This window comes from Camellia sinensis, chromosome 5 (assembly GCF_055761805.1).
Source record: "Camellia sinensis isolate YWXY chromosome 5, ASM5576180v1, whole genome shotgun sequence".
Classification (NCBI taxonomy): domain Eukaryota; kingdom Viridiplantae; phylum Streptophyta; class Magnoliopsida; order Ericales; family Theaceae; genus Camellia; species Camellia sinensis.
Window position 1 is genome coordinate 125,740,969 of NC_138965.1, and position 11,677 is coordinate 125,752,645.

The 11,677-nt window shown below is 33.6% G+C and overlaps 1 protein-coding gene across 2 annotated transcripts; it reads left to right on the forward strand.

The window, feature by feature from the left end:
• The first annotated feature begins 3,224 nt into the window (after positions 1-3,224).
• Positions 3,225-11,153, forward strand: LOC114294925 (multiple C2 domain and transmembrane region protein 5). Of its 2 annotated transcripts, none has more exons than XM_028239116.2 (2): positions 3,225-3,508; positions 7,842-11,153. In XM_028239116.2, exon 2 carries the CDS (start codon positions 7,931-7,933, stop codon positions 10,973-10,975), a length of 3,045 nt encoding a protein of 1,014 aa, XP_028094917.2. In that variant the 5' UTR covers positions 3,225-3,508; positions 7,842-7,930; the 3' UTR covers positions 10,976-11,153. The 2 variants fall into 2 exon arrangements, with proteins under 2 accessions (XP_028094917.2, XP_082725858.1); XM_082869732.1 differs by having other exon boundaries at positions 3,246-3,508; positions 7,828-11,153.
• The last annotated feature ends 524 nt before the right edge of the window (positions 11,154-11,677 follow it).

The window sequence follows — 11,677 nt, forward strand, 5'->3', positions numbered from 1 at the left end:
AAATAGACGAAATCAAAAAATTTGTTTATTTTTTTTTAAAAATATAATCCAATCAAATGACTATTTCAATTGATTAGAGTACAATCCTATCAAGACCAAAATTGTGAAATGTTTGATCAACCTAATTTTTAATATAAATAATATACTTAATAATTCCCTTAAAATGATGGGCTTAGATTCTCAAGATGAATGCAAGATTGACCCACAATGGGTCCGATTGGATTTTTCCAATTCTAGATGGATTGGAAAGGAAAATGAGTGGGAGTACTAATTAGTGCTACCATTAATGATGTAGCAGTAAGTTTCACCATAAATGATTTGATGTTTTGGCTTTGATGTTGTATTTTTTTTCTTTTTTATTGAGTGCCATGTTATTAGTGATCTTTTTAGAGCTCCAAAATTAATGGTCTCTATCATTGTTGGATTGGAAATGAGCTATTCTCTTGTAAAATGCTCATGTAAATTTATTTTCATTTCAAATTAAGAAAAATTTACTATTAAGGTGATTATTTTATGACTATTGAATAATATAACAAAGAGGGTGTGTTTGATTGGGGGGATTAGGAGGGGGGACTATCCACTATTTGGATTGCAATCCAAATAGTGCACCTTATCCGTCGTTTGATTTTTTTTTAGTCCGGCGGACTCCATGTCCCCCATATGGGGGACTATCCTGTCCTGGGGGGTGGGACAGAAAGTGGGGGACTAATCACTGTTTGGATTATATGCGAAAATGACCATTTTGACCCTCTACTATTTAATTATGTATTATATTTAATAAAATTCAATAAAATTTAAATGTCTCAATTTAAAAATAAAATAATTTTATTTAACTTTTTATTAATGTTTTATTTATTTAATTTTTTAAAATAATTTTTTATAGATATTTTATTAATGTTTTATTTTAAAATTTTGTTTATGTTTTATTTAATTTCATTGTTTAAATTTAATAGATGTTTTAATAGATGTTTTATTTAAACAGTTAAATGTTTAATTTCAACAATAAATAATTTCATTTATTTAAATTATGTTTTATTTAAACATTTAAACATTTGTACATCAACATGTTTATTAAATTATTTCAACATCTGTACATCAACATGTATATTTATTTAACATCTATTAAATTATGTTTTAATACGTCAACATTTGATTACATCTACATTTGTTAATTGTTAATTACATCAACATTTGTTAATTGTTTAAACATAATCTATACATCAACATTTATTTAATTGTTAATTGTTAATTGTTTAAACATAATCTGTACATCAAAATAATTTCAATGTTAATTGTTTAAATAAAAATTTAAACATTTAACAATTATTATGTTTAATTTCAACAATAAATTTTTATTTGTTTAAATAAAAATAATCTATACCAGTCAAATTTTTTTTATCAATATTAGTATGTTTAAATATCTTTAAACAAAATTTAACCATTAGTATGTTTAATGTTTACTAAAAATAATTAAAATATTAAAGATATGTTTAATATTGCTATTACATAGTAAACAATTGAAAAATGATAAAATAGTCTTTGTTCATTTATCCTATCCAGTCCGTCCAACCAAACGTTGGATTCACTGAAAATAGTCCTATCCAGACATCTAATCCCATGAAAAAACAAATACAGGATACATATCCAATCCGACCAAATAGTCTGAGGGATTCACAGTCCCAGAATTCAAGTCCGATAGATTCTAATCCCCTTTTCCAGTCCGTTCAATCAAACACATTCAGATTGTGTCATTACAATGATGGCGCAAGTGTGAATCCGAATGGTTGGTATTTATGTGAATTGGTGACGTCAGTGCCCAAATGGTAAGTCAACAATTGTTCAACGAGACCACGCGCTGGTTTGCAAGGTGGGTTGATTTTTTAGTTTTGCAACTATTGATTATTTTAATTTGGGATTAAAATTTTTTATTTGAGATATTTTTTTTTTAATTTTTGTGAGAGAAAAAATAAAATAATTATAATTTAAATATAATATTTTATCTTATTTAATTAAAATAACCGATTTTATCATATAATTATTTTTATCCAAATTATACAAATAGACCGACGACGAGTGCGCTGGCTTTTGAGATGATGATTTTAGATTTAAAAATAAATTAGGTTAAAATAATTAATAAAATAAAATATTATATTTAAATTATAATTATTTTATATTTTTTTTCATAATAATTAAAATAATTTTTTGAACATAATTTTCTAATCAGACTAAAATAATTAAAATATTAAAAAACTAATTAAAATAGTTAACTTTTCAAAGAAGTCCAAATTCTAATTGTTAATTGGTCAAATTGTCTTAAAAATACAAAAATCATTGCACCAAAACTCTTTAATTATTAATTTCCGTTTGGAATTAATTTTTTTAGTCTTACTTTTTAATTTTTTTTTTATCTATTTTAACTTGGTTAAAAAAAAGTTATGTTTGAGATAAATTTTTAATTTTTTTGTAATTAATTTGATGATTATGAGAAAAAAGTAATATAATTATGTTTTAGATGTATTATCATTTTATTTTATTAACTAAATTAATTTTTTTTGTCTTTTTGTTAACTAATTTAGCTCCAACCCATATATCGAACGAGAAAATAATAGTTTCATAATATTACGTGGCCATATTCTCTTACTAACCACCATTCATTATGCCTTTTATATTTCTTAATCAAAAATGATTTGCACTCCTACTTTTTCAACTCCCAGTGACCCCAGTGTTTTCTTATTGGCTGGAATTTTTTTTTTTTTTTTTTTTTTCTATCTGCCAATGACAGGGGCCCATGTGGACTGGGGGTGCTGGGGGTCACCCCCACTGGGGGTCCCCAGCACGGTTGTTTCTTAATTATCAAACACAAATTATTATTTTTTTTTTATTTTTTTTTTGATTCAAAGGAAAGAGGATGAAAACACCATTACAGCAAACACATAAAGGAGAATGTTAATGTATCAATACAGAGAATTATCAAACACAAATTATTAATACTTCATATTTCCACCAATCATACGATCATGAAATACCACATGATTGTGTTCCCGGACTAACGAATAATCACGGCTCAAACGGGGTGTTAATATCTAGTCTTTTATTTTATAAATTTATACATTTTAATTTCTTTATAAATGAAAAAGAAAGAATATTAGCTAATAATTTAGGGGTCTTGATGTAATTACCATAAAATACAGTCAGAAACTGGAGCACCAGATGACTTTGCCCCTGGGGCAAAATATAATTTCTCTAGAAACTGATGGTAAAGTGGACTGATCTGTGTTGGGTGGACCAGTTTAATATCTCATTTTCCAACTCTCTCTCTCTCCCTCTCTCTCTCACCCAACTCTTTCTCTGAACAATCCGTGAACCATCATTCATTTGTATTCTCTCTCTATACACACATTCACATATATTTCTCTCTCTCTCTGTCTCTCTCTAAAAACAAGTATGCTTTTCTTCAGCTTGTGAACTGAAATTCATATAAAAAACAATTGACAAAGATCGAAAATAGGTAATTTTTTTTTCTCTCAGTAGTTTGATTTTGGTGTTCTTTCTGTGCTTTGAGGACTTTTATTATTATTATTATGGATTAAGTTTTTGATGGATTTTTTTTAATGATAATTTTATTTTATCAAAGTCATTGAATCCTTGAAAAATTGTTTATTTTTTTTAGTTAATAAGCAAATCTTCACCACAAGCTAACTCTTGTTTTGTTTTTATTTTTATTTTTATGTTGAAACTTCAATTTCTACTAAAATAAAAAATAAATTGTAGTGTTTTTTTTTTTTTTTTTTTTTTCTTTCTAGAAAATAGTTTCTTCTTGGCGACTGTAGATTACTGGAGCCTTGAAGGAAATTTTCCCTTTTCTGGAAAAAAGAAGAAGAAAAAATCCATGGAACTATTTTTCTCGGGAAACAAACAGATCATGGGACCCTTTTCTTTGCTCATTCTTTAGTTGTCTATTTATTTGTTTTATTTCCTTGAAAGCTCTGTTTGGTTGCCAAGAAAACTGAGGGTATTGAATGATTATACAATTTTCTTGTCCTACTTTTTAGCAATTGAATCGCTAGGGAATCTAATTGTTCATTTCTTTGTAGATTCTAGATTTGCTGTGCACTGTTGCTGTTTGTTCCATTTTTCTAAATTTTCATTTCATGATAATCAAAAATGTTTGATAAAGTATATCTAAAAGTGTTGTAGCTTTTGGTGAGAATTTTCTGAATGTATATTCAAAGTCTTCTTGATTCTTTGTCTTTACCTTTTTCTCTGGATCTTGTACAAGTTTATCCAATCTTATCATCGGTCTTCATTCTTTATCTTTACCCTTTTCTCTGGATCTTGTAAACCCTAAACCCTAAATGTTAATTCCCCCCCCCCCCCTCCTGTAATTCAATTAAAAAAAATCTGTCTCTGAAATTTGCGTGTGCTATTTATTTTTTGATTTGATTAATGTAAGATATTATAATAAAGGCCAATGAATTACAATCAGAATGATGAAAGATTAAATGCAACATATTATCAATACAACGAAAGTCTCAAAGTGGGAGTGAAAGCCTCAATAAATTCACGGCTAATAAACCACACAAAGGTGGGGAGATTCAAACCACTAACCTTGTAATGAGGTGTATGAGTTCTGGCCAATTGGGCTAGTCTCCTTAGTTAAATTTGGTTTTGCTTGAAGATGGAACATCGGCTCATCAATATATTCTGTTACCTTTTACTCTAACAGATACTTTGTTTGCCAGTGTGTTTAATTTTCCAACAAGTCTACATGCACAATTAAACTGTAAATTATAACAAAAATATTAAGAATATATATCTTAGTATAATAGGGCCCATTAGAGATAGTCATTTGCTCATATCTCAATTTTTTTATTTTTATTTTATTTTATTTTATTTTTTTTCAGAGAAGAAATTCTTGATACTTATTTCATTGTTTAATTGTGTGTATATAGACTTTATTTTACGGTTGTCTTAGGTGAATCATTTGAAATTGAAGACCTTGAAATTGACTTTAGGATTTTGTTAAAAGATAGGCATCTATTTGTTATTTGATTCTTTGTACTTTTTTTAAGAATTTTTTTTTACTCTTCATGATATTTCTTTTTCTTTATTGGTTTTCTTTCTTTCTTTCTTTCTTTCTTTCTTTTTTTTCATTTATTTATTTTGACTATGTGGATATTTTCTTGGTTCTGCACCTTTGAATATGCAGCCTTTTAATAAGATACTTTTTCAGATGCTTATGGAGGTTGCTTTTTGATGTATTAATCCATGATGTGTGGCTTTGTTGTAACTTTCATCATTTGTAGCTGAATTCTCATTGTTTATGTTGGCAAAAAAGGTCATATGACTCGAATCTGGCATTGGTAACTCAAGGGTTCACATTAGTTAAGACAACCATCTTTGATTGGCATCCTTTCACCTTTTGTCTGGCTGACAACATGAGTTGATCATCATATATGGCCTATAGTCTATTCTTCTTGTTTCTCTTAAAGTGCACTTTTAGGGTGTGTTTGGACCAAAGATTTGAGAAAGGATTTGTGCAGGGAAAGGAAAAATAAAGGGAAAAGTGAATGAAATATATGCTAAATTTGGTTCAGTTTTCCCTTCCCTTCCCTTTTTTTTTTTTTTTTTTTTCCCTTCGTGTATCTGTCCTCAAATCTTTGGTCCAAACACAACCTTAATAATTCAAAATTTATTTTATTTTGGATAATTGTCTTAAATATGTGCATGGCGGTAAGAAATTTAGAACAACATTGGAAATTAAAGTAAAGCTAAATACATCAAAATTTAATACGAAACAATTCAAGTCAGTCATCACTCACGCTTACAGAAAATGGAAGTTGTTTTGTGAGATTTTTGAACTTTGAATGACATGTTTATTGAAGAGTGGCAATTGTAAAAGAAAACAAAAAATATATGGTAGCGTTTGGTATAACTTTAGAATTATGATTTGAGAATAGAGTTGTATTTTGAGTTTGTAAGTTTTGAAATTATGATTTGAATGTGGAAAATTTGTTTGGCTATGAGTTTTGAAAAGAGTTTTGAATTGAGTTTGAAATTTTTGATGTGGCTTATGATATTTGATTAAAAAACTTACAACTTATAACCAAACACACAATCCAAAATTCTATTCAAAACTCATAAAAAATTTTAAAAAAATTTCGAAAACATTTTTTATTTAAAATATAAAAATAACAGGTGCCAAAAAAAACACTGTTCCGATCAATCGGCCAGATGTCCGGGGGACATTTGGGAGGATGACTGGGTAGACATGTTTTCAAAAGTGGGTGTGGAATCAATGTTTGAAAATTGTAACCAAACAACACACTCAAACCAAGATGTAGAATTAAATTTCCAAAACTCCACCAAACACAGCCAATATGTTTCTTGAAGATGTGCTTGTTAATGCTCATGAAATGATGTTAGTTGTCACTATATGAACTTTTTTGGTCGAAGTACGATCTTTAATCTCTTCCTAGATGTAATAGTCTATTTGAAAGACAATTCAGCAAATTCATGGATCACTGGTTGATGATTGTTCCATGTAGAAGGATATATGAAATCACTTTGTGAAATAGGATCTTCTGTGTGTGATGATTGCTGTCCCCGTATTATGGTTGACAATCAGCTTGCTAATTTGAGATAAGATCTATGTGTTTTGAAATAGTGATGAAGATGGTTCCTCTTAACTGAGTCTTCGATAGAAATAGAATTTCATTGTCAAATGTTATCATCTCTGCAAGTTACTCTGATATTTATACAAATTTAGCATATGTCGGACATTATTAATTTTTGTAGTCAGTGAAGTATAGGCTTGAAAATTCTGAGTTCAACCAACCTGTGTACATGAAACTGTTTAAACCTAACTACTTTTGATAGTATAAATGAGTTCATTTGCTTCATGGGTCTTAATCTACATCTTGTGGTTGTACCTGCTGTGAATGCCTTCCCAACTTCTTGCTTCTCATTTTTCATGAATATGTCTCTTTTGATACTAGGTATTTTATTGGTCAAATTGTTGATGAGGTGCTGCAAATTCCTTTAATGGGTACGGGTAAACTACCAATAGGTCTTAATAGTTGGACTTAATTCCTATAAAGTCCTATTGAAAATAAGTCTTGGTAAAATTGTCTCTAAAAGTATTTTTTTTGTGACAATTTGTTATATATCTTGCTAAAATTGACAATTAATGACTTTTTTTTGGTCATGATTTTTATAAATTGTCGCTAAAACTTACAATTAGTGATTTTTTTGACCTTTTTTTCATAGGACCTATTAGACAATATGCCCACTTATTAGGACCCAAACGTATGTACTCCTAAGATTATTTCCACTCAGGTTGAGATGGTTCAAGCCTATGATTTAATGGAATCTGGCTCTTAACAGTAAAGGAGACACAGGAATTTAATTTTGGTATAATTGCGTTGAGACTATGTTGAGTTCGGTAAGATTCTATGGCTTTCAGATTTGAGCTTTGAAAGTTTCTAGATATAGATTGTTGTTCTTGAAAAAAGGTAATTGATAACATGGGTTTGTCTTAACTTCTGATTGTTAGATTGGTATTTCTAGAACTTTGTTTCTTGTGTCAACTGTGAAATTGTTTTTTCTTTTTTATTTTTCTCCCTTACCAGTTTGTGGCTGCAGTACATAAATGTCTACCAGTAGTTTCTCTATGCATGTCTTATCTGTCATTGTTTATTTGATAGTCACTTCTGACTATGTTGTCTTAGCTTTCTTTGTATATTGATGCAAGAGGTTGTTTCGATTGTTGTTGTGTGCATGTGCGTGTGTTGTGATTGTTGCAGTTACCATTAATGACCCTTTCAGTCCTTGCTTTTCAGGTAACACTCGCTTCTTATCACTCATTGGTAGCAGATCACTTCATACGCTTATACACCCATTTTTCAAAAATTTGTGCTGATAAACCTCCATGAGCAATCTGAAGTTAGGGGTGGAGGTTGTGAGCGCTCACACCCTCTTGCCCAAAGATGGGCAGGGCTCAGCTAGTACCTTTGTGGAGCTTCACTTCGATAATATGAAATTCCGCACCACTGTCAAAGAAAAAGATCTCAACCCCGTTTGGAATGAAACTTTCTATTTCAATGTCTCAGATCCAAACAAGTTATCTTACCTCCCTCTTGAAGCCTATGTCTTCAACAATACGCAATCCAAATCCTTCCTAGGTAAGGTTAGGATCACATCGACCGCATTTGTCCCCCACTTTGACGCTGTTGTTTTGCACTACCCTTTAGAAAAACGGGGCATTTTCTCACATGTAAGCGGAGAGCTTGGTTTGAAAGTTTTTATTACTGATGATCCTTCCATTAAATCTTCAAATCCACTTCCTGCAATTGAAATGGAATCTTCTGTGCATACAAATTCATACTCGACCCAAGTTCACGCACCTGCTCAACAACGCCCAAGTTTTTTCCGAAACCTATTTTCTAGCAACAAAACTGAGCCTAGACACACATTTCATCATCTGCCAAACACAAGCCAGCCAAACCAACAGCCGAAACAACCACATCAGTCTTCTGCTTCAGTGACCCATCAATCAGTGAATTATGGAGTTGATGAGATGAGGGCTGAGCCACAGGCTCGTAGTATTGTGCGCATGTACTCTGGTTCGTCTTCGCAGCCAGCTGAATATGCACTTAAAGAGACGAGCCCTTTTCTTGGAGGGGGACGAATTGTTGGTGGCCGAGTTATACGTGCAGACAAACCGAGCAGTACTTATGATCTTGTTGAACCAATGCACTTTCTTTTTGTGAGAGTTGTGAAAGCCCGTGACCTTCACTCCAAGGATTTGACTGGGGGCGTTGATCCTTTTGTTGAAGTCAGAGTCGGGAACTATAGAGGAATCACAAAGCACCTTGAGAAAAACCATTACCCTGAGTGGAATGTGGTGTTTGCCTTTTCGAAAGAGAGACTCCAATCCTCGAGCTTGGATGTTGTCGTTAAGGATAAAGATATGGTGAAAGATGACTTTGTTGGGATTGTTCGGTTTGATCTTAATGAGGTCCCAACACGGGTCCCTCCAGATAGTCCGTTGGCTCCAGAATGGTATCGTCTTGGAGACAAGCATGGGGAGAAAAACAGGGGGGAACTAATGCTTGCTGTTTGGATCGGCACACAAGCTGATGAGGCTTTTCCTGATGCTTGGCATTCGGATGCATCCTCTTCTATTGATAGCTCACTGGGCTCGACACATATCCGCTCCAAAGTCTACCAGTCCCCAAGATTATGGTATGTCCGGGTTAATGTGATTGAGGTACAAGACTTGGTTGTAGCTGAAAAGACTCGGTTTCCTGATGTATATGTTAAGGCAGTGATTGGTAACCAGGTTTTGAAGACGAAACCTGTTCAGGCTCGGACAATGAATGCACTCTGGAATGAGGATCTCATGTTTGTTGCCTCTGAACCCTTTGAAGATCATTTATTCCTTACAGTTGAAGACCGTGTTGCGCCCAACAAAGATGAGATTCTTGGGAAGGTCATAATACCATTGCACTCTATCGAAAGGCGTGTTGATGATCGGGTTTTCCATTCCCGGTGGTTCAACCTCCAGAGATGGAGTTCGGGTGATGTGGAACAGTCAAAGAAAGATGAAGATAAGGATAAGTTTGCTAGTAGGATTCATCTTCGCGTCTGCCTTGATGGGGGGTACCATGTGCTTGATGAGTCAACTCAGTACAGCAGTGATCTCCGGCCCTCAGCGAAACAGCTCTGGAAGTCACCAATTGGTATGTTGGAACTTGGTATTTTAAATGTTACTGCTCTCCATCCGATGAAAACAAGAGATGGAAAGGGTACATCGGACACATATTGTGTAGCAAAGTATGGTCACAAATGGGTTCGAACAAGGACAATCATCGACAGCTTGAGCCCAAAATATAATGAGCAGTACACTTGGGAGGTTTATGATCCGGCCACAGTCCTCACCGTGGGGGTTTTTGATAACAGTCACCTTGGTGACATAAATGGTACTCACAGGGACATAAAAATTGGAAAGGTTCGTATACGGATCTCTACTCTTGAAACTGGCCGTGTTTATACCCATTCATATCCATTGCTAGTTCTTCACCCTTCCGGAGTAAAGAAAATGGGCGAGTTACATTTGGCAATTCGGTTTTCGTGCGTGTCAATGATGAACATGATGTATATATACTCGCGACCCTTATTGCCAAAAATGCACTATGTGAGGCCGTTGAGTGTAATGCAGCTCGAGCAGCTTCGTTACCAAGCTGTCAACATTGTTGCAGCCCGGCTTAACCGGTCTGAACCCCCTCTCAGGAGGGAAGTAGTTGAGTACATGACCGATGCAAATTCACATCTTTGGAGCATGAGGCGGAGCAAAGCAAACTTTTACCGTCTAATGTCTGTTTTCAATGGATTAATTTCCGTTTGGAAATGGTTTGGGGAAGTTTGTGCATGGAAGACACCGATCACGACCGTGTTAGTACACGTTCTCTTCGCGTTGCTCGTCTATTTCCCAGAACTGATCTTTCCCACGGTGTTTCTGTACATGTTCTTAATCGGGCTTTGGAATTACAGATTCCGCCCAAAATACCCTCCCCACATGAACACTAGAATTTCCTATGCTGAAGCAGTGCACCCTGATGAACTCGATGAGGAATTTGACACATTTCCTACATCGCGAAATGCAGAATTGGTTCGGATGAGGTATGATCGATTGAGAAGCGTAGCTGGTAGGATTCAGACTGTGGTGGGTGACGTGGCTACACAAGGTGAGCGGTGTCAGGCATTGCTGAGCTGGCGTGATTCGCGTGCTACAGTTATTTTCATAACATTCTGTCTTCTTGCCACCTTTGTGTTGTATGCAACTCCTTTCCAGATACTAATTGTCATTGCCGGATTTTATGTGATGAGGCATCCGAGGTTTCGACATAAGTTGCCGTCCGCGCCGATCAATTTCTTCCGGCGTCTGCCAGCTAGGACTGATAGCATGCTGTGAATGAGTTCGTTCTTTGTTGTTTCTTGCTGATTTTGTTGTCTGCCGACACATCATATTATGTTTTTTCTTGAAGGTATTTGTATATTTTCGTGCTACTCTATCATGCTCATGTAAGTGTACCCAGATTTCACATACTGGGAAACTGCAGATTGTTATATATAGTTTTTATATTGAGCTATCCGAAGTGTATTTTTGTTTTTTGTTTAATAAATCCAAGATCTAAACACAGTTAAAGGGTTCGAGATCCACAGATTGAGGCTATGCAAGGTTAGGCTTGCAGTGGTCAGCAATGAACATCTGTGAGCCAGAAAAGCAGCTTCTGATCTCTCTATCATGAAAGTTAAGATGGTTCTTTTGAATTGGTATGATGTGGATATATGGTTCATATTTTTGGTCTGGAAAGATTGCTGTGAAATCTGTGTTGATTGATGCCTGTTAAGTAACCCCAATTTTGGAGTAATATTTTTTGGTATTTTTACATTTATGATCTGATGTCAATTATATGCCTATGTAATTGTGGGGGGGCGACTATATTTATATCTCGCCAGTAACAATTTTATTAGAAGTGGCAAACGGACAGTTAGGATGGGGGTCTAAACGGGTTATTATGTATTTAAAGGAACTCAACCTAATAAACAGGATTAAACAGTTATGTGAAATTGGATACGGGGTTGGCAAATGAATCTGACTAATCTATTTACT